Consider the following 24,020-nt stretch of genomic DNA (forward strand, 5'->3'; position numbering starts at 1 on the left):
GGAGACCACATCTGTACACAGTATTTAAGATGTGGGCGTACCATAGTTTTATACAGGGGCAGTAAGATATTCTAGTCTTATTTTCTATCCCTTTCCTAATAATTCCTAGCATCCTATTTGCCTTTTTGACCGCCGCTGCATACTGCGTGGAAGTTTTCAGAGAACTGTCCACGAGAACTCCAAGATCTCTTTCCTGATTTGTCATAGCCAAATTATCCTACATTATACTGTACGTATAGTTGGGGTTATTTTTCCCCAATGTGCATTACTTTACACTTATCCACATTAAATTTCATTTGCCATTTTGTTGCCCAATCACTCAGTTTGGTGAGATCTTCTTGGAGTTCCTCACAGTCTGCTTCTGTCTTGACTATCCTAAACAGTTTTGTATCCACTTTCCACGAGGCGTACAGCTAGTTCAGATAGGAAGCCGCACGGCATGCAGTCCGAACTAGCTGGCATTTAAAAGTGGCGCCGGCCGGCTTCATGTAAATGAAGCCCGGGAAATTCAAATCCCGAGCTTCATTTGCAACTCCGTATGACTACATTCCCCCCCCTAGTTCGAACTAGGGGGGTAGTGTAGACATACCCTAATAGATTAGTAAGACAGGATTTCCCTTTACAGAAACCATGTTGACTTTTGTCCAACAAATTTTGTTCTTCTACATGCTTCACAATTATATTCTTTACTATTGTTTCAACTAATTTGCCCGGTACTGAAGTTAGACTTACCGGTCTGTAATTGCCAGGATCGCCTCTAGAGCCCTTTTTAAATATTGGTGTCACGTTGGCTACCTTCCAGTCATTAGGTACGGAAGCCGATTTAAAGGATAGGTTACAAACCACAGATAATAGCTCAGCAATTTCCCATTTGAGTTCTTTTAGAACCCTTGGATGAATGCCATCCGGTCCCGGAGATTTGTTAATATTAAGTTTTTCTATTTGTTCAAAAACCTCCTCTAATGACAATTCAATCTGGGACAGTTCCTCAGATTCATCACCCACAAAGGACAGTGCAGATTCAGGAATCTCCCCAACGTCCTCAGCAGTGAAGACTGAAGCAAAGAAATCATTTAGTTTCTCCGCAATGGCTTTATCGTCCTTGATTGCTCCTTTTATAGCTCGATCATCTAGGGGACCCACAGGTTTTTTAGCAAGCTTCCTGCTTCTAATGTACTTAAAAAACATTTTGTTATTTCCTTGAGTTTTTGGTTAGCTGTTCCTCAAAATCTTTTTTTGCATTTCTGATTACATTTTTACATTTGATTTGACAGTGTTTATGTTCCTTTCTATTTATCTTACTAGGATTGGACTTCCACTTCTTAAAAGATACCTTATTGTCCCTTACTGCTTCTTTTACATGGTGGCAAAGCCACGGTGGCACTTTTTTAGGTCTCTTGCCATGCTTTTTAATTTGGGGTATATATTTAAGTTGGGCCTCTATTATGGTGTCTTTAAAAAGCTTCCATGTAGCTTTCAGGGATTTGGCTCTAGTCACTGTGCTCTTTAATTTCTGTTTAACTAACCTCCTCATTTTTGTGTAATTCCCCTTTTTGAAATTAAATGCCAGGGTGCTGGACTACCGAGGTGTTCTTCCCACCGCAGGAATGTTGAATGTTATTATATTATGGTCACTATTCCCATGCGGTCCTGTAACGGTTATCTCCTGGACCTGATCCTGCGCTCCACTCAGGACTAAATCGAGAATTGCCTCTCCCCTTGTGGGTTCCTGCACCAGCTGCTCCAAGAAGCAGTCATTTAAGCCATTGAGAAATTTTATCTCCGCTTCTCTTCCTGAGGTGACATGTATCCAGTCAATATGGGGGTAATTAAAATCCCCACTATAGAGTTCTCTATTTTGGTAGCCTCTCTAATCTCCCTCAGCATTTCAATGTCAGTATTGCTGTCCTGGTCAGGTGGTCGGTAATATATCCCTACTGCTAATTTCTTATTATTGGAGCATGGAATTACTATCCATAGCGATTCTATGGACCATGTTGATTCACTTAATATTTTTATTTAATTTGATTCTACATTATCTTTCATATACAGTGCCACTCCGCCACCCACCCGGCCTGCTCTATCCTTTCTATATATTTTATATCCCGGTATGATTGTGTCCCACAGATTTTCCTTATTCCACCAGGTTTCAGTGATGCCTATTATGTCAGTCTCCTCATTTAATATGAGGTACTCTAGTTCACCCATCTTATTAGTCAGACTCCTAGCATTTGTGTACAAGCACTTTAAAAATGTGCCACTGCTTATTTGTCTGCCCTTCCCTGATGCATTGGATTCCTTTGTATGCGGTTGTTTGTCTGCTCTGGCCCATGGTTTGCCTGCTCCCCTCCTCTATTTCTGACTACAGCTTAGAGAATCTCTATCAATGGATTCTCCTCTAAGAGAAGTCTCCCTCCGATTTACGTGCATCTCCGCACCAATTGGCTTTCCCCCATCTCTTAGATTAAAAACTGCTCTACGGCCTTTTTAATGTTTAGTGCCAGCAGTCTGGTTCCACCTTGGTTTAGGTGGAGCCCATCCTTCCTGTATAGGCTCCCCCTCTCCCAAAAGTTTCCCTAGTTCCTAATAAATCTAAACCCTTCTTCCCTACACCATCGTCTCATCCATGCATTGAGACTCTGAAGCTCCGCCTGCCTACCTGGCCCTGCGCCTGGAACTGGAAGCATTTCCGAGAATGCCACCATAGAGGTCCTGGATTTCAGTCTGTTTCCTAGCAGCCTAAATTTGGCCTCCAGGACATCTCTCCTACCTTTCCCTACGTCATTGGTACCTATATGTACCACGACCACCAGCTCCTCCCCAGCACTACACATAAGTCTATCTAGATGCCTCGAAAGATCCGCAACCTTCGCACCAAGCAGGCAAGTGACCATACGGTTCTCCCAGTCATCACAAACCCAACTATCTATGGGTATGTCTACACTACAGTGCTAATGTGAACTAACTTAGTTCGAATTAGTTAATTCGAACTAAGCTAATTCGAATTAGCACAGCTAGACCTAAAAACTAGTTCGAATTAGCGTTTTGCTAATTCCAACTAGCATGTCCACATTGAGTGGACCCTGAACAGAGATTAAGGATGGCCAGAAGCAGTGCCGGCAGGGCATCAGAGTAGGACTTAGAGCGTGGAGCTGCTGTCTCAGACTAGCCGAGGGCTGTGCTTAAAGGGACCTGACCCCCACCCCAGACAGACAGTTCTCGGGGTGCCCCGCTTGCAAAGCAGTCCTGGCTTGGCTTGCCTGGAGTATCCACACTGGGCACATCACAGCACTCGGCCATCAGCCCGGCTGCACTTGCCGCAGGCTGCCATCTGGGGAGAGGAGGCAATTGGGGGGCTGCAGGAGAGGTTCCACCCAAAGAAGCCCGCAGAGCCAGCCCAGTCCCCTCCCCATCGGGGGCTCGTACCCCATTCCTCCCTCACCTCCTTCCACTTACCCTTCCCTAGCCCCCCTTCCTGATGTACAAAATAAAGGACAATTGTGTTCAAAAATAGAATCTCTCTTTATTGAACAAAACTGGGGGAGACTGGGAAAAGGAGGTGGGAGAGGGGAAGAGAGAGGGTGGGAGAGGGGAGGGCAACTACAATGATGAGGGGTTTGGAACAGGTCCCATATGAAGAGAGGCTAAAGAGACTGGGACTTTTCAGCTTAGAGAAGAGGAGACGGAGGGGGGATATGGTAGAGGTCTATAAAAGCACGAGTGGGGTGGAGAGGGTGCATACAGAAAAGTTCTTCATTAGTTCCCATAATAGAAGGACTAGAGGACACCAAAGGAAAGGAATGGGTAGCAGGCTTCAAACTAAGAACAGAAAGTTGTTCTTCACAAAGCAAAGAGTCAACCTGTGGAACTCCTTGCTGCAGAAGGCTGTGAAGGCTACAACTAGAACAGAGGTTAAAGAGAAGTGAGATCAAGTCATGGAGGTTGGGTCCATGGAGTGGTATTAGCCAGCGGGTAGGAGTGGTGTCCCTGCCCGAAGTTTGTGGAAGGTTGGAGAGAGATGGCACAAGACAAATGGCTTGGTCACTGTCTTTGGTCCATCCCCTCCAGGGTCCCTAGGGTTGGCCGCTGTCGGCAGACAGGCTACTGGGCTAGATGGACCTTTGGTCTGACCCAGTACGGCCATTGTAAGCTCAGGGTCGGGGGTCTCAGTGGACCACCTTGATTTTCATGCAAACCTGCTCCTGGGTGGCCAGGCTGGCAGCTCTCCTGCCCTAGACGGCCGCTTTCCTGTGCCTAGTGCAGAGGTCGTGGACAAGGTCCACGATGTCTGCACTGGACCAGGCGGGTGCCCGCCTCTTGCGGTCCCGGGCAAGCTCCCGGGAGCCGCCAGCCTGGTCCCGGGAAGAGGGGGAGGGCTGGGGGGCATCAGGTGGCCGGCTCGAGCCGTGCCAGGTGCAGTGTCTGCTTGCTGGGTGCTGGCAGGCTTGCACCTGGCACAGGCACCGTAGCCAGCCTGTGCCCCTTTAAGGGGTCCGGGGCCGGGAGGGGGGCAATAGAGTTTCCCTGGTGTTGGCCAGAGTGGCCCCCAGGGAAAGCTGGGGAGGGCTAGCCTCCCACTAGCTCGAATTAAGGGGCTTCACAGCCCTTAATTCGAACTAGTAAGTTCGAACTAGGCTTAGTCCTCGTGGAATGAGGTTTACCTAGTTCGAACTAAGCGCTCTGCTAGTTCGAATTAAGTTCGAACTAGCGGAGCGCTAGTGTAGCGCCTATCAAAGTTAATTCGAACTAACCTCTGTTAGTTCGAATTAACTTTGTAGTGTAAACATACCCTGTTTCTAATGATCGAATCACCCACTACTAACACCTGCCTCTTCCTAACTGGCGTTCCCTCCCCCTCAGAGGTATCCTCAGTGCAAAAGGATACCGCAACATCCTCTGGGAGGAGGGACCCAACTATGGGATGATTTCCCTCTGCTCCCATTGAATGCTCTGTTCCCTTGAGACTTTCATCCTCCTTAAGAGCACTGGGGCTCTCAGACTGGAGGTGGGACAGTACTACAGTGTCCCGGAAAGTCTCATCAACATAGCTCTCTACCTCCCTGAGCTCCTCCAGTTCAGCCACCCTGGCCTCCAAAGCCCGAACTCGGTCTGAGGGTCAGGAGCTCCTTGCAATGGGTACACACATATTCCACCCGCCCACAGGGCAGGTAATCATACATGTTACACTCGACGCAATAAACAGGATAGCCCCCACTCTGCTGCTGAGCTTCTGTCTCCATTTTTCTAATGAATAAGTTTAAGTACAAACTGGGATTCTTTTTAAACCTCTGGGCTACGTCTACACTGGCACCCTTTTCCGGAAATGCTTAAAACGGAACAGTTTTCCGTTATAAGTATTTCCGGAAAAAGCACGTCTAGATTGGCAGGATGCTTTTCCAGAAAAGCACTTTTTCCGGAAAAGCGTCTGTGGCCAATGTAGACGCGCTTTTCCGGAAAAAAACCTGGTCATTTTCGCAATCGGGGCTTTTTTCCGGAAAAGACTACTGTGCTGTCTACAGTTTTTCCAGAAAAGGACTTTTGCCCGAACGGGAGCAGCACAGTTTTTCCGGAAAAAACACTGACAATTTTACAGTAGATCGTCATTGCTTTTCCGGAAAAGCAAGCGGCCAGTGTAGACAGCTGGCAAGTTATTCCGGAAAAGCAGCTGCTTTTCCGGAATAAGTGGCCCAGTGTAGACACAGCCCTGGAGTATAGATTATTCTAAGAGTTATGTTTTAAAGAAGGTCAGAAGTCACTACTGCCCTCTAATCTTCCCCTCTAATCTCCCCCTCTAAACTCCTGTTAGCTGTTCCTGGTCGCTGAGTCACAGGCTTATAGCTTTGGTAGCCCCTCCCCCAACTGAGGCTCAGCCAATTAACAGAGGCTTCTAGATTTCAAACCTTTTAGAAGCTCCTTCAAACAAACCAACCAGAAGCTCAGCACACTGCAAATAACACACACTCCAGACAGCCAGTTTACCACAAGGGTCCCAATTTTTACTCCTCTTTTACCTGGAGAACTCCCTCTCCAAACTCTCCTGTTAGCTGTTCCTGGTCGCTGAGTCACAGGCTTATAGCTCTGGTAGCCCCTCCCCCTGACTGAGGCTCAGCCAATTAACAGAGGCTTCTAGATTTCAAATCTTTTAGAAGCTGCTCGTTATCAGCCTCCAGCCTTATCATCAGGTGCCTCCATGTACCCATCAGTCTTCCAAGTGCATGTTGCACTGTCAATCTGCAGCCACTTAAGTCCTTTCTCCAATCCAAGTATCTAGTAGGAGACTTCATAAGCCAGGGAAGCAGAGGGTAATAATAGGAGGAATGATAGCATCATCAGTGTCTAGAGTAGTTCATGGAAACAAAAGTTGTGCTTCTCATTGCAGAAAACAAGCCACTGTTTAAAATCCCATTATCATTTGCAGACCACCCCACATTCATACTGGTGAATCTTTCATAGTGTTTGGCCAGGCCTTGCAGCATCACATATTTATGCATTCTGGGATTGTTTTTACTGCACATAGTTAGAATCTAGTGAGAAAGTAATATACCAGGAGATGTCTGCCCAGAATGCTGACCTCTTGTTTTGAAACAATGCAGCACTGTGCTTAGCTGGGGATTACAATGCAGCATTGACAAACTGCTTGTGCAGCCAGCGCTCTGCATCACTTAATGCAGATACACAAAACCTGCAACAGCTTTCAAGTGCAGACAGGCTTTGTCCACAATTCTGACACTTGAAAGTGTAAATGGCAACTGGAGATTTGAATCCAGTGGAACAGATTCACTCTTGCTAAATGGAAGCTCTAGTCTTGATGCTACTTTTTTATAATATGTATATATATTTCATGTTTTGGGGAATATTATAGTAGGAAGAAGAGATGAAATAATGAGAACTATAGAGACACAGAAATGATACTGAAACTTTGTTTTGTTTAGACAAGAGGATTCATAGTTCAACTTAGACAGGTAAGATGTTGCTATATTGTTCAGGATTAGTGCAGTATATTCCAATTTAAATATCTATTTTTAATTTAAACATTAGCTGGCTAGTAGGAATCATGTGTGCAGCTTTTGGTTGGGACACTACCCTAGTACAGAATCATAGAAATTTAGGGCTAAAAGGGACCTTGAAGTCCTCGAGTCCAGCTTTCTGTGCCAAAGCAGGACCAATTAAACCTAGACTATCCCTGACAGGTGTTTGTCCAGCTAGTTTTTAAAAGCTTCCAGTGATGGAGATTCCATGACCTACTTTGGAAGCCTCGTCCAGTGCCTAATTACGCTTACAGTTAGGAAGTTTTTCCAATATCTAACTTAAATGTCCCTTGCTTCAGATGAAGCCCATTACTTCTTGTCTTACCTTCAGTGGCCATGAGGAACAAGATCACCAGTCCTCTTTATAACAGCCCTTGTCATTCTGGAAGTCTTACCATGTTCCCCCTCAGGCTTCTTTTCTCAGTGTTAACCATGATAGCTTTTTAAACTGTCTTCATAAGTCGGGTTTTCTAAAGCTTTTATCATTTTTGTTGCCAGCTTTGGTCTCTCTCCAGTTTATCCACATCATTTTCTGTTGTTCTCCTCAGGATTGTTTCCAGTTTGTCCACATCTTTCCTAAATTGTGTTGCCCAGAATTGGACTGGTGTGAGGCTTCACCACTGTCAAGTAGAGTGAGACAGTTACTTCCCTGTTTCTTATATACAACACTCCTGTTAATACACCTCAGAAACATATTAGCCTTTTTTGCAACTGCATCACATTGACAATTTATATCCTATTTGCAGTCCACTATAATCCCCAGATCCTTGTAAGTAGTACTGCCACCTACACAGTTATTCACCATTTTTCGTTGTCAATTTGCTTTTCTTCCCTAAAAGTACTTGTCACTTGTCTTCAGTGAATTTCATCTTGCTGAATTCAGACTAGCTCTCCAACTTGTCAAGGTAATTTTGAGTTTTAAACCTGTCCTCCAAAGTGCTTGTATCTCCTTCCAGCTTGATTATCATCTGCAGATTTATAAGCATATTCTTTACTTCATTATCTAAGGCATTAATATAAATACTGAATAGTACCGGGCCCAGGACTGACTCTTGCAGGACCCCACTAGGTATGCCCTCCTAATTTCAAAGCAAACCATTGAGGCGAAAGAGAGGAAATAATTTCTTTGCTTCAGTCAATGCAATGGAACTATTTTTTTCAGAGTCATGTTGAGCCAAGATAATGTTGCATTTGCAGCTTACATTAAAATCACTATCATAACACATGATCTGGAACAAAGCTCCTGAAAGGTAATACAGGTTGGACCTCCCTGGTCCAGCACCCTCGGGACCTGACCCATCCTGGATGAGGAATTTTGCTGGACCAGGGATGGCCATTTCTGGCTCCTCTGCCACCAGCCCCCTCCAGCCCTGGCCCAACTCCTGCCCTCCCAACTGGCTCTCCCCTTTCACTGGTCCTGCTGCCCTGTCAGCTGCTGTTACCCTACCAGGAAGCCCTGCCCCTTCTGCATACCAGGCTCCTGCTGTTGTGCAAGTTCCTCCTGCTGTGCCAGGCATCCCCACTGCCTCTGCTTGCCGGGCTCCCACTGCCACACCCAGCAACTCTGCTGCCTTTGCGCCACCTGTGAGCGCACCGGGCTCCTGCTGCAGTGCCCAGTAGCCCTTCTGCCTTCGGGCACTGGGCTCTCAGTGCCACTCCACTGCCTCTGCACGCTGGCTTCCTGCTACAGAGCCTGGCTCCTGCCATTTCAGGTGGCCCCGCAGCCTCTGCATTGTCCTCCTGCTGTGTGTGGGGCTCCCACAGTCCTACTGGGAAGCCACACTGCCCTGCCAGCTTGCAGGGCTCCCTGCTACTAGCCCTCTCCACCAGAACTCTCTGGTCCTGGAACATGTTGCCGGACCAGAAAGTCCCAGTTTAGAATGTTTCAACCTGTCCTAGAAAGCAAACAGTATGATGCAGTAGTTTTCAAACTTTCGGATTGGTGACCCCTTTCACACTGCAAGAGTATGAGTGTGTCCCACCTTATAAAAACTACACTTTTAATTTATATTTCAAACTATTACAAATCTTGGAGGTGAAATGGGGTTCGGAGTGGAGGCTGAGAGCTCTTGACTCCCTCCCAGCAATAACCTGTCACAACTCCCAATTTGAGAACCTCTGGCATAAGGGAACCAAAAAAAAGAGCCTATTATTACACAGTCTGAAACCTTTGTAGTGGCATTTTTGTTTAACTTTTGAAATTGCCATTGGACTGTAATTAAAACCAATTGCTGTAGTACTACATTTAGATAGCACTTCTATTGTATGTACATTTGGTACAGTAAATGTATGAGGACCTTTCTATTTTAATCTCATTGTTCATTTTACAGTCATTCTTTGAGTGAGATAATTTAGCAATCTTAAATGTATCATAAACACTTTGCTTGCGTAAGTTCACTGTCCCACATGTTGGTACTTAGACCACTTACAGAGGGAGAGAATGAGTCTGCTCTATAGCCTTAATTGTGAGCCAATTGTCTTTAATTGCTCAAGCAGTAGAACAGGGGTCGGCAATCTTTTCAAACCAAAGAGCCAAACTACATCAAAATTCAGAACAGATGGTTAACAAAGAGTCATATAAAAATGCCCATTTGAAAATATACAACTTAATATTATTGATAATCGACATTAATTAATAATAGCATAAATGAATCATCGTACTCACAGACTTTATTCAATGGGACTTCTGCTGCTGCATCTTTTTGTACATTTCTTTGAAGTTTACATCATGACTAGTCAAATCCAGCTTCATGCATGCATTCAGGCTGTCTTCTGTCAATCTTATGGCAGAGGGCTGGGGATGTGGGGGTCCAGTAGTCTGGGTTGGTGTATATGAGGCACTCAGGGCAGGAGGTCTGAGTGTATGATGGACTCAGGGCTGAAGTGGGCGGGGGGGGGGGGGAGGTGCAGGAGTATTATGACACTGTAGTCAAATGGTGGCTGGGCCCTGTTTGGGCTTTTTGCTCCTCACCTTGCTCTAAGGCTTCCTGTCCCAGGTAAGGTTGCCAGGTGTCCGGTATTGACCTGGACAGTCCAATATTTTTGCCTCCTGTCCGGTAAAAGAAATCAGAAAATACCAGACACCTAAAATGTCCAATATTTTCTGGGGTTTTTTTCCCCTGCCAGGAGGTGAAAATACCAGACACATGGCAACCCTACGACACACTCAGCAACTGGGCTTGCCCCCAGGCCCTCTGCTTACCTGGTTCTGCAGGGAAGCTCCCTTCTGGCTCAACCAAGAAAACAAGATGGCCACCGGCAAAAAGCCTAAAGTCCTGATCAAGGAGAAGCAATGCCTTCCCTGGGTCTTAGTGCTCAACCTCTCCACTTCCTATCCCTATTCTGACTCTGCACGCACTTAAAGGGGCCATGCTGTTTTATTTTATTTATGTATGTATTTATTTATTTTGCTTAATAACTCTTGGGGTCCTTTTTTTTTTCCCCTCAACAGAATTTTTCCACTGGTGTTTTCTTGTTGTTTTTTGAGAGGGGCGAGGGGGTCTTCGGTATTTTTGGTTAAACCAGCTGGCAGCCCTAGTCCCAGGCATGGCTTCACGATGCTCCATTGGCCCGATTTGGCTCTAGGCTTTCCCATCCCCACCCCCTCTGCAGGAAGCTAGCGCTGGCTCCAATCTTGCTGGCTGGAGCGTGGAGAGGTGGGGGGACAAGAGGGGCTGAGCTCAAGCTGCAGGCCATATTTGGCTCCTAGGTAAGCCATGTATTGCTTACAAGCCATAGGTTGCCTACCGATCTCTGCTGAAGAAGTTCATGCACTAAGCTCCAGAGCTCCTGGGTTCAGTTCCCCCTGTCAGCGTTACACTTGGTCTATCACTATAAAACAGGGGCTCACAAGGCACATGTGGCTCTTTTACAATTTAAGTGTAGTCCATGGAGCTCCTCACATTCTCCTCCCCATTCTCTGCCTATTAGGCTGCGGAGTGTGTGGGCCTTGGGCCATCTGCCCTGTGGCGAGGTGGTGGGGCTAGGGCCTTCTGCCAGACTGGTGCCTCTGGGGGAGGGGGCACAATTTGAAGGCTTGAACCCCTCCCCCAACAAGAGTCACGTCCCCAAAAATCTGAGTCACACATATTCCTGCTCTCTTACCCTCAGCAGCCCCTATTTGCAGCTCTTAGCTCCCATGGAGAGGCAGCAGCAAACATCTGGAAACTACAAGGAAGAGCCACTGTTTTCACTCCTTGGGATGAGGCAGGAGTGAAAGCAGTGTCTCTCTGCAGCACCAGCTGTTGGCTGCTGCCACTCCAGCCATCGCTTCCAGCTTGCTGGTTCCAGCAGTTTCTGTGTAGGGAGGGGGCCTGATAGCACCATGCAACCAAGTGGGGCCAGAAAAGATCAGAGGGGCATATAACCCCCCTAAGTATTACATCTGGCTTCTGCTAAGTGGGACAGGGGTCTTGGGGCTTCAACCCCTACCAGCTGGGAACTGTAGATAGAAAAGTTAAGTCTTCCAACATAGCCAAAAATCCAATATAACCTTTACCTGTAGTAGATGCACGTAATGTGGGGTGTGGTTTTTTGCTATAATTGCATTCTAAAACCTATACATATGATATCATCCATTAATTTCTTCTAATTATAATCCTTCCTTAAAAGTATGTCCTGTAGTATAATCTTCTCATCCTTATTATACATATATAACAAAATTACTTTTAGCAAAACCCATAGATATGTAATTATCCTTTAAGTAACTTTATAGCCACAAAAGCTTAGTGTGAGAAGGACTGTGAAGCAGGTTATAACACAACACTAAAAACACACATGGTCATTACATCATAGTTAATTGCAGTTGGTAAGTATACCTACTTGGAAAAAGTTTGGCTAATTAACTTCTCAAAACCAGAGTTCTCAGGAAATTTTGCTTCAGGGGTAACGGTATTGTTCAGTAAGGTACAGTTTTTGGCTTACGAGGTAACAAAATGAGGTATAGGGTAGAGGAAACTTAATATTTAGTTGTAAGCAAAATTAATGGATTATCTCATACATATATTTCACTGGGGGTTTCTTATGTTACAAAAGGAACATTAGAATTCTATAGTCAAGCAGACAGAAGTAAAATGTTATCCTTGTAACTGAGACTAAGTAGCCTGTGTCAGACACAGCTTGTGAAAAAGCTTTTCTCTTAACAGCACATAACGAAATCCAGAACAAGAACAATTTCCTTTAATGTGCATACTCAGAAAATGGCAAATAGAGTTCCAATTACTGTAGGTGCCCCAAGAGAAAAGTCACTTGGAAAATAGTCCCCTGCTACTTTCTGAAGAGCTTGAATCTACTCATAATTAATACTGACGATATTTTTCCCCATCTGAATAATTCCCAAATTATTTTTCTCTGAATACATTTTAATTAAGAGCACCATGATCTATGTGAATGGGATGTTTGCATAATGTGATTTATTTGTTCTCTTATAACACCAAATAATTTTTTCTTAATTGTGTTCTAGTCTACAACAGAATTGATTTTTTCTTCATTTGAACATGGTGTAAAGAAACTTAAACAAGACTTCTCATTTTTCTTTATGAAGCAAGACTACCACTGCATCTGTGTTCTGAACACATCCCACGAAACTGATGTGAGACAAAACTTGCTCTCAAGTTAAACAGTTCAGTACTGTAAGGATGTGCCAAAGTAAGCTCTAATTGAGAACACTGTTTCCCTTCTACTTCTTCTCATCTCTTAGTGGTAATTACTTTGATGTTGTTGTGGGTACAGATATGACATTTAGAAATTCAGCTTTTAAATCCTAGCATAATGTAAGTGCCTCAGTTGTTGCTGACAGAAAAGCTGAAATAGCAAGGAGAAATGTGCCTGTTACATATTTACTTTGGCACATCCTTCTGGTGCTGCAGTGTCTAACAGAAAGTGCCAATTACCATCTGTTCTTTCCCATCTTGTCATCCGAGATTCCCTTCTTCACTGAAAATTTATCTCTTCATGGGGAGATTCTATCCCTCTCTCCCTGAACACTATTATTTTTTTAAAACAAACTTTCCTGTTTTTTACTCTCAGCTTTACACTGTCATTCTGGCTGTCCATTTCTGTTTGAAACCATCCCATTACTTTAAATCCACCAGGCACATCCTCATCTTCGCCCCCCCTGCAAGTGCTTCCTTAAAACCAATTTCTTCCAGTAATCCTAGCCAGATCTCACCAGTCATTTCTCCACACCTTACCTTTGCTGAACTGTTGTCCTAGGTCTTGTCTTCTCCTTGCTCAGATTGTAACTGCAGGGCGTGAAATGTTTTCATTCTACAAAAACACCATATACATTGCTACGTACTCTACTTGTAACAGGATTGAGATTCACCGCTACGACACCTCCTGCTAGTTGCTCCAGGAATGATCTCTGTCCTAAAATAGAGATGTGAATGACTAGTCGACTATCCAATAAGATTGGAGCCTGGGGTCTGAGGCTTTGAAACGCTGTGTGCAGCCCAGGGCCAGCTGGAGACTCCCCCATTGACCCTGGGCTCCATGCGGCACTGCCATTTTGAAACACTGCGGGAAGCACGGGGCCAGCAGGGGACTGCTTGGGGGCTGTCGCTACACTTCAAAGGTGGAGGCACCCTTATCAACTAGTCAATGCAAATTGCATCTACTATTGGATTAGCCGATTAATCTGAATTCAACATCCCTATCCTAAGCAGAGTGCCCCTTCTCGCTGGTGTCTTGCCCTTCATCACACTGCACTCTCCACGTTCATACTCTGGACCTGTGTCACTTCCAGGACAGCATCTTCTTCAGGATACTGCCCTACAGCAGTGCTCACTACACTAGTCTCTTGCCCCTCTTTGGAGGTATCAGCAGTCTTCCGTCTTCCACTTGCCCCCATGGCCAGCTGCAGCCAAGACCTAGCCCCTCACCTCAGGGCAAGCTGCAGTCTTTAATGGCCATCATCCTTGGTGGCAAAGTGTGGTGTAAGTGGGGGGCACCTAATCCCACCCACTAATCTGGGTCCCAGCACAGGGATCCTCTGGCAGCAGCCTTGTCCTGCCTTCTTTCATTCTCCCTTAACACGGCCTTCTGTTCCCTAGCCACTTCCCCTGTGACACTTGCGCCCTGCTGGCTCTTATATCAAGGCCTGTAGCCTGACAGATATCAGGCTGGAGCCTCTTTTGGTCTGCTCCCCTAAGCCTGCCCAGCACTGCTTTATCCAGAGTGCTTCTCTGGGAACCAGTCCTGCACCTTCCCTAGTCAACCCCCCAGGAGCTGCTGAGTAGCTCTTTATAACAGGGCTGCCCCAGCAAGCTGCCTTTTTTGACAGGCTCCTTCTAAGAGCCTTTTCCTCATTGGCTGGGGCTCTGAGCAGGCTCCCTCCAGCCTGCTTTTAACCCCTTGGCCAGAGTGGGGTAGTCAGGAGTGGCTCGAGGCCAGCTGCGGCAGCTGGCACCCTAGGTGGAAGGTGCCATTGGCTCCCCCGCCTGCTCGGCCGTCTATGGCCGTGACGTAATCATGGGGCGCCCCGGTGCCCTGTGATGTCATCATCAGGCGCCCAGGCCGGTGGCACCCTAGGCAACTGCCTAGTCTGCCTAGGCTCATGGGCCGCCCCTGGGGGTAGTCACCCCACTACGCTGCTATATAAATGATCCTAATACATGAGCAAGTTTTACTGATTTAGTTTGCTAATGGTGGTGGGATAGGAAGAGGTTTACAGATTCACTGAATGAGAGAGACATTCTCACTCTGATCTGATTGGAATCATCATAAAGAATTAGCAAATGAATATCACATTGTATACAGAGGACATACGTAGGCACATAATCACATCTAATACCAATTTGCATAGAATATGTCTCTTTCATTTATTTGAAGACCAAACTAAGGGAAGCATTAGAATTGATACTACGAACACAGGGGAGGAAGAATAAGGTCCAAGAAAGACATTTGTTAGACACAGGATTCTGGGTTTAAGAGACATAGACACTATTTTCAGCCTTTTTGTTAATGTTTTGAGATCATTTATTGACCTGAGTCTGAATTTTACTTTAATGTCTTGCAGTAGTGTTGGCCCTATGCCTCAGTTTTCTTACCTGTAGCAGGAAGATACTACTGTGACTCAAAGGGAATTTCATTAGTGTTTGTAAAGTGCTTTGTGATTCTGATGGAAGGAGCTTTTGGAAATGTGGATTGATAATATTTCTTTTAATATATTGAAACCTAACTGTTAAAGTAAGGATCAAGATATGGTGGTCACTTCTGGCCTTAAACTCTGACATTAAGACAATTCTTTGGGGAGTTTACTTTGGATTATAAGGTTTTCTAGGTGAATCTTGGTTGTTGGTTTTCATTGATTTTTACATGCGTATTGCACTCTTTTTTTAATTTACTTGTGACTTTTTAGTTATTCTTGTTTAGATGTCCAAAAGTGTTGGCCATTGGCACTCACAGACTACATGTTAGCAAAATTATTTCATATTATTTTTTGTGTACTGAATTGTATTGACTGAGTTGTCCTCTTTTGTGAGGATCAGGGAATGCACACTTAGCAATTAAAGGAATCCTGCAGGCCTTCTGCACATGGAACTCCCTGAAATATCAATGGGAAGTTGTGAATGGGGGACTTGCAGGACTGATTCCAAGTGGAGGTAATTGTGTAAAGTTGTATGCCAGAGTTGAGGACATTTAATACATCTTGTTTACTTATATGGCCAGAATGTTGATATTGGTACTAAAGGTTAATTACTTTAATTAAAAAACACCCACAACAAGATTATACTTTGAAGAGTATACAACAGAAATGTATTATGAAGTTGTATAAAAGTTGCATGTGAAAGACAAGACATTAATCATTGAATACTGGATGATTCACTGGAAAATGTTATGCAACAGGGAATTTGCCAGGGAAATAGACTAAGGATAAACTGTTAGAGATGACTCATAAAACCCCTCTTCCTAACTAAAAACCCTGGTGTGTGTATGTGCATGTAGTGTGCCATCAGTGGAGTCAGTGGGGATTGTTAAAGTCACATAACTGAGAGGTAACTTTGGTCTGTGTTACTTGCTAAATAAAGGGCTTTTCTATAATATTTTGTGCCAGAATGTTTTACTAAACTAATTCCACAGAGCCACTTCTCTATGTGGGTGTGAGAAACTGGTGTTACACTCTGAAGTTTATTTAGTGGGATAATGGAAATTAAAATTCTACTCAGCCCAGCCCTTGTTTTGGGTACAAAACCAATTATTGTAGAGTCACGGCAAATTCCAAACAAATTTCCAGCCTGGTGGATTGTGCTAAAATCCATTTGATGAAATTCTGGCACTGTAGAAATCCTCCAGCAGCTGCTGTATGTATATTGTCCCAAATAGAAATGTTTGAAAATAGAGAAATGTATACATATTTCAAAGACAAGTCTTCATCTTCATCCTTGGATCACTGTTATACAGGCAGTCCCCGACTTACGCAGATCCGACTTATGTCGGATCCGCACTTATGAATGGGGTTTTTCTCACCCTGGAGCTTGCGAGCGGTGGGACCGCCCAGAGCGCAGCGGTCCCGCCACCGTGTCCTCTGGGGCGAGAAAAGCTGCTCCGGGTCTCCCTGGTGTGCTGAGGGGGACTCCCCAGCACAGCAGGGAGACCCGAGCAAAGCCGCACAGGCGGCGGGACCCCGCTGCCCGTGCGGCTTTGCTCCTTTGCCCCAGAGCAAAGCCGCACAGGCGGCGGGGGCCCACCGCCTGTGCGGCTTTGCTCGGGTCTCCCTGCTGTGCTGGGGGGGACTCCCCCAGCACAGCAGGGAGACAGGAGCAAAGCCGCAGAGGCAGCGGGACCTCTGCGCCTCCGCGGCTTTGCTCAGGTCTCCCATGTCTGCTGGGGGGGAGGGAGCGCACTCACTGCGCCCCTCCCCCCAGCAGACCAGGCTTTTGTTGCGGGATGCCTGGGGTAGAGCAGCTGGGGTGCTGCCGGGTTGGTCCTGCGGGGACCTACCCGGCAGCGCCCCAGCTGTTCTGTCCCAGGAGTCCAGATTCAGCCGCTGTTGAAACTGATCAGCGGCTGATTCCAGGAAGCCGGGGGCAGAGCAACTCTGCCTAGGGCTTCCTGTAGTCAGCCGCTGATCAGTTTCAGCAGCAGCTGAATCTGGAGCCAGTTCCGACTTACATACAAATTCAACTTAAGAACAAACCTATAGTCCCTATCTTGTACGTAACCCAGGGACTGCCTGTGCCAGAAATGATAGATCAGTTTTTGTCCTCTTACATCCATGCAATCCCGCAAACTTTTATTGGACTCTGAAGTTGGTAGGATTGCAGAGATACAGGCACAGATGCATAATGCCACCTAATGTTTGGCTGCAGATGTTTAAATGTATAACCCTGCTGCTGGAATACATCAATAATAACTTTTTAAATTTCATACATTATAGAGGTCGCTTTTTTTTTTTACTTAAAACTGAAAAATAAACCTGTAATTTTGTTGTGTTTCTAATTATAAGGAGGTTGCCAGATAATAGTGATATATTAAAATCAACACCACTCACCAGGGTTTTTTTCCACTTTTTTCTCTTGGGTTGTCCTCTGAACTCCTGAGACCCATGTATTCCCCCCCTTCTCTGCTGCTTGTTCCTTCAAGGATCCACATTGTGATCAAATTAGCTTCAATCAAATAGGAGTGCCTTCTGGAACAAAACAGTAGCACTTCTGAGTTAGGCAGCAGATTACTATTGAGCATCAGAAGAGCACAATGGAAAATAAGACCACTGCACTGCTCCTGACTTCTTATAACTGCAGAGTATGGTCAAGCACTCCCAGCTGTTTAGCTGAGCAAGTTCAAGTCAGTGAGCCCCTTTACATTTTGAAATCCTGTCATGAGATTTTTGTCCCATTAGATATATTGGCAAAGATGGATCAGTCTGGAGAGATACCAGTGTAAGGCCTCCTGGTAAATCTGTTAAATAAAGGGACTTAATGCATATGTGTTATCAATAAAACATAAGGAGTGTTTGTATAAAAGCATGAAAATACATTGAAACTTAAATAACTTCCAGATTGAATTATTTTTCCAGCATAGCCGTTACAGACCAAGTAATGCAACTTGCATTTGACATTCATGATGCTCAGTCTGCTTGCAGAAACCTCATGGTCTGCTGGTGAATAAAAACTAATGACAATAAAACATATTAAATCGTAAATCAAAGTAATAATAATCTCAGGTACCCGACTGAAAGTAGCGAGCTCTGTCTTAAGCTAATGCTTCATCCATAGAGTAGTTTATGTTCTTGTGCTTGAGTGTTTAACAGAATCTCTTAGAACCAGATGTGTTGCATACTACGTGTGCTGCAGTGTCTGGGAGAAGAAGGGTGAGGTAATCCTTTACATTTTTAGAGCGGTATTCCTTTGTAAGGGGGAGAGCTTCAGCTGTGAGTTTTGAAGTCCTGTCTGTAATAGGGATGTTAAATATCGGTTAATTGAATAGCCGAGTAACCTCATGAATTCTTATCAGTTAGTCAACTATTCTATAGTCTCTGGGTGCGGGGCCAGCAATCTGGCCTCACTTCCGAGGAGACCCCTGCCACTCCGTGCTGCTGCCTCCATACCAGAGGCAGCAGCGTGGGGTACCAGGCAGGAGATGGTCAGCAAGGTGAGCCAGTTTAAAAATCAGTGCCCCATGCAGACCAGCTGCCTGTTGCCCTGTGCTGCTGTCTCTGATAGAGGCAGCAGTGTGGGGTGGCAGCAGCCCCTGTCTAGGAGGGGTATGACCTCCCAGACCTGGCATGAGCCAGAACTGAGCCCACTACCTGCCCGCCTGGCTCCTAATACACTTTAAATGCAGAGCCACAGTGGAGGTAGGTTCCAGACCCAGCATGAGCCAGGACTGAGCTGGGCTGTTGGCCAGCCTGCTAAAAAAAAATTACTGGTAAGGATGATGGGAAAATATGAGTAGTCGATAGCATTAATCGATAAACTTTTGCTTATTGGTTAATTGATTAATTGACTACACTATTACATCCCTAGTCTGTCATTTACTCATCCTGCTGTACATTTTCTGCAAAGGCAGGCTGTTTGCCTGTTATTTTAACTGATTTTTTATAAATAACTTGTTGCCTTTTTGTTGCTGCTAAGAATAGCAATTATCTTCAGGCACTTCCTTTTCAATCCAGGTATGACCAAATCTATGGCAGTTTGTGGTGTATCATGGTACAATTCACTATGCTCTCTGAACTCTGCACCTTGGTGGAAAAGGGTCCCAGAATTAGAAGTACGATGCATCATTCTGCCTCTCTTTCTCCAACTTAATCTAACTCTAAGAATTATTTTAACAATCTTACATTCATGTGATGATCAAAACTGACATTTCAAGGATATACACAGAGAAGACTATTTTGTTTTGTAATATATCCTGAAAATTCAGCTGGGATGCAACATCTGGCTGTCAGCTAATTTTCTTGCCCTCTTGATTGAGGCACAAAGAATTGAAATGACTTCCTCTTCCCTAACACAGTAAGACAATGATTCAGTTAAGGTTAAAAGACTTTCTTTGCTTCCTGATCTCTGCAAGGGCCACCAGAGACCATTTGGTTGTCTTAATCCTTAATGATTAATATTAATGTTTCCCAACATGCCCACTGAATTGAAAGAAAGAATTGGATGGGTAGAGCAGAATGTGTCTAATTCATTGCTCCGATATGACTTATAGGAACACAAAACAAAATCACCAAAAAAAACCCTGTGGAATATGTTGTTTATAATCATCACAATGTTCATTATACTTGTGTTGTTTATCCCTTTTTCCTGGCATTTGTCTAATTAGATCAGGGTGGGCAATAATTTTTGACAGGGGCCCACTCTTAAGATTTTGGAAAGTGGTCAAGGGCGTCACTCTTCCACAATATTAATGGAGGAGATGCGGGGTCTGGGGTGTAGGTTGGGTGCAGAGGGGAGCTTGGGGTGTAAGGGATTGGGGTGCAGGAGGGAGACTGGAGTCTGGAAGGGAGTTTGGGTGAAGGAGGTGGTTGTGACCTAGGGCTGGGGACAAGAATGCAGGGGTTTGGGATGTGACCTAAGTTAAGAGGTGATTGTGATCTGGGGCAGGAGATTGGGGTGCCAGATCTGGGAGGGAGTATGGGTGCAAGGGGGGACAGAGGGTTTGGGTATGTTGGGGGGAACAGAGGTTTGGGGCAGAGAGGGGCTGAGATGCCAGAGGCAAGCTGTGGCCAGGAGACTTACCAGCCAGCACACAAACAGCCTGCCTACTTGCAGAGCTTAAAGCATTTCCCTGCCTAGCCATGTGCTTCAGTGAATAACCGAGCCAAGGAGAGGGGGCATGGTTCTTCTTGGTTGCCTGTTATTCCAACAAGCAGCTCCCATTGGCTGGTTTTTGGCTAGAAATCGGCCAATGGGATTGTGCTGGTGGTGGGGCAGCTCCTGAAACTTCCCCCCCTCCCCTCCGCTCCTGTTTTGAAACAGAAAAGAAGCTCATCAGGTGCGTTTCTGCACGGCACATGGGCTGCGGGACAAGCAGGGGAGCCTGTCTGGGTCTCCCTGCTGCCCCTGCAGGCCTGATCTGGTGGCTTGGAGGGCCAGATCTGGCCCACAGGCCGTATTATGCCCAGGCCTGAGTTAGATGGTAATATCTTTAGGGTAGGGGTTCTCAAACTTTGTGATACCGTGGCCCCCTAAAATGCTAAATGAATTTGTGTGATCCCCCCACCCTCACTGCTCCACGAGTAAAGCTAATCATTTTATTAGGATTAGGATTGGACAAGAAATAAATATGCCAATAACTTTAGACAACTAAATTTTTATTGGAAATAGATAAATACCAAATTTGGAATCATTGTTTTAATGTGAAGGATGAGCTTGTTTATTGTTGCATAATTTTTTAAATCTGGGTTTCATTGTTGAGATAGCCACTGTCAGTTCTCGTTCCACATTTATTTTTGATCGATATTTGCTTTTTATAGCAGCAACTGCAGAAAACCCTGACTCACACAAGTAAGATGTTGCAAACGGGATCAGTATGTTCATAGCCTTTTCGCTTAATTCTTTGTACTCATTTTGCACACTGATCCAAAATTCAGAGAGAGACATTGCTGAGAATTTTATTTTTAAAGCAGTCAGAAGATATATCAATGTTTTGCTCCTCCTTGGTAGTAGTGAGTGCACCAGCTATTAGTTTACCATCAAATGGGTTCCTTATCCAATCAAAAAATACCGAACACACACACACACATGCAAAAAAAAAAAAAAAAAAACCAAAAAAACCCTGTAGAGGAAAAAAAAGGGGGGGGGAGACCAAAGTTGTTAAGCAAAAGTTGTACCACTTTGTCCAGTTTGGGACTGCACACTAACCACCAATGCACCCACCCCTCCCCTTGAGCCAGGCCCCCCTAGCGCCCCCTCATCCCAGTTTACTCCTCCCTGCCTCAGACCCCGACCCCCATGCCAGTGCACTCCCCTCCCCTCCTGAGGCAGGCATCCTCAGTGTCAAGAGCCCCACTCCAATCAAATTTTCCCCCTCAGAGCCAGGCATGGAGGAGCAATCTTACTTTTAAAGTGGCTGCTCCTGCTGCCCGGCCCAGCTGCCTCAACTCTCAGCTTGTAGGGGAGGCTCACGTGGCCAGCTGCTCGTCTCTGCTGGTCAGGTGGGCCAGAGCAGCGCATGCACTCGGCTTCCACCCAGCCCAGCACCCGCCTAGTGTGGTGCCCGGCAACTGCTTCCTTCTGTCCCCCCTTCACTAGACTCTGCGGTGCTCCTCACTCCCCCGCCCACACCAGATGCAACAGGGGAAAATTGACCGGACTGTCTGGAGATGCCGGGGAGACACAAATACAAGAAAAAAAACGGATCCAGCTGCAACCCCCCTGTAAGTTGCTTGAGAAACGCTGCTTTAGGGCAAGGACTGTCACTTATTCTATGTATAAGAACAGTAGCTAGGACAATGGAGCTCTGTTCTTGATTGGCCCATAAGTACTACTGCAATAAACACAAGTTGAGTGCTGTTGAGTAATTCTCTGAATTGAAAATGGATCCTCTCAGTGCAATGCTTTAACTTTCTTTGATCTATGTACATGCTGAATTTGTTTTATTGAAAGTTTTACAAAGCTTAGTGTTAAAAAACACTTGTATGAATATTTTTAAAAATAGTGTTTTTTACTGTGACTTAATCTTGTGAAGCATCTGCAAATATTTCATAAACCGTAAACACAAATATGAACAAGAATTCATCCAATGAAATTGGAGATAACAAACTTAAAACTATTACAAGGAAATACTCTGCCTCCTCCCCGCCCCCCCCCCCCCCTCCGGCAGCAAAAAAAAAAAAAAAAAAAAGCACAGTTAAACTGTGGAACTAAGGATGAGCTGCTTGTATGGAAAAGTATTGTAAGGACATGTTTTTCTTAAATGCTATTTTTAAGCAAAGAATATCCATTTTCAAATGGATGAGTTTAATTTTTATACAAATTAAAAAGAAAAAAATGTACTAAATCTTTAGCTGTTTAGCTGTTAAGAATATGTCTTAAAATGTACTTTTGAAAGGCGTTAAATAAAAACATATTGTTTTCTAGACTGCTCAGAAGAAGGTATCATCTGGGTATTTACTTCAGTAATTCCTATAAGGATTATTCTTTCTGGAGAATAGTTGATTTCCAGACTGTAAATACATTACTGTGGGATGAATGGAAAGATCTCTTTCTAAAATCTGGCATTGAGCCACTATAAAAAATAATGTTAACTTGCTTTGAAGTTGTAATCTCAAAGGCAACATGCCAACAATACTACATCAAGAGACCTTAGAGAGTAAAAATGCTAAAAGTGTATTGTTAACATCTCTGAAAAATGCTAGTACAGTGATATAGAATTAGAAAAGTTAAAGAAAAAATAGTTGTAATGAATCCTTCCCTTACCAACAGAAAACTGGCACAAGTGTAAAGGACTTTTAACTTTCATCTCTGGAGACAGCACTGTCTAGTTGACAGGGCTGGCCTTACCCTGAGGTGAACCAAGGCCGCCTCAGGTGCCAGACTGGGGGGGGGGCACCACTAGGACCCAGAGTATAGAAAATTGTGTCTGCTGCTGGTGCATATGTATTCTCTCTGCTCTAGATGCACAGAGATGGTGGAGTGCCATGAGACGAGTAGAACAGGAAGAAGGCAGAATTGAGACCTTTCAAAATTTTGGCCCAAGAGAGGGAGCATGGAGGCGTCATTTGAGCTTCCCGTGTCAGGTGCCAAAACGTTGTGGGCTGGACCTGTTAGTTGATAGAGGAAAAGGTTTTGTGCCAGATTCTCAGCTTCATAGAGAATGCTTTGCCCTGCTTCAGTAGCACAAAGCAACTTTAAAGAACTGGCCTAAATAGCAAACTGGGGATTCTGTAAATATTGTAAAGCTAGTTAATACCATCTCCTTCTGGTATCAGTCAATACCATCTCCTTCTGGTTCTACCACGCAGCCCAGGGATCTTGAGGTGGCAGGAAGAGTAGGCTGGACTTTTTTTTTTTGGAGGCCATTACAACCTAGTGCAGCTTAGAACTGCTGTGTGTCACTGTACCATATCTTCCTCTCCTTGGGTGCAACAGTTAAGCAAAATGTGGGCACAGCTAGGGGCCTGGGCCTCCCCTCTGTGTTCAACAGTGACTGAGAGTTTTATATGCACTTTCAAGGGGACTGAGAGGTGGATACTGAATACAGAGAGCAACACAAAGCCTGTGTCCTGTTATGCAAACCCCTCCATTGAGGTGGCCTTTGCTACCAGAGAGATTTCCTCTCCCTTTATAACCGGTACCTCTCATGGCAGCTACTTTTAACTGACACCATGACCCTTTTGATCAGTAGGGGAAGACCTGTGCAGTGGACAGAACTTTCAAAGGTGATGAATGTGCTTCAAGGAGCTCACTACCAGAGGATATCAGAATAACCTTTTACCTCAGGGAATTTGAAATGAATTGCAGAACGAATATTTTTGAGTTGACGACTCAGTAGCACATTTTTCATGTGCTCTTGCACAGACACAGAATACACCCACACAATTGAAAAAAA

General features: G+C 45.0%; 1 protein-coding gene across 5 annotated transcripts in view; it reads left to right on the forward strand.

Moving 5' to 3' along the window:
• Positions 1-24,020, forward strand: part of EPHX1 (epoxide hydrolase 1) — a 70,217-nt gene that overhangs the window by 12,588 nt on the left and 33,609 nt on the right. For 2 of the 5 annotated variants that reach the window (XM_075925294.1, XM_075925297.1), the window contains exon 3: positions 21,722-21,846. The exons of the other annotated variants lie outside the window; for them this stretch is intronic. Coding sequence is in view for 1 of the 2 variants with exons in the window: in XM_075925297.1 (XP_075781412.1) it covers positions 21,793-21,846 (54 nt within the window). In the remaining variant the exon portion in view is untranslated. The remainder of the gene's footprint in view (positions 1-21,721; positions 21,847-24,020) is intronic. 5 annotated transcript variants of the gene reach the window in all.

The sequence above is a fragment of the Pelodiscus sinensis genome, chromosome 3 (genome assembly GCF_049634645.1).
Source record: "Pelodiscus sinensis isolate JC-2024 chromosome 3, ASM4963464v1, whole genome shotgun sequence".
Taxonomy (NCBI): domain Eukaryota; kingdom Metazoa; phylum Chordata; order Testudines; family Trionychidae; genus Pelodiscus; species Pelodiscus sinensis.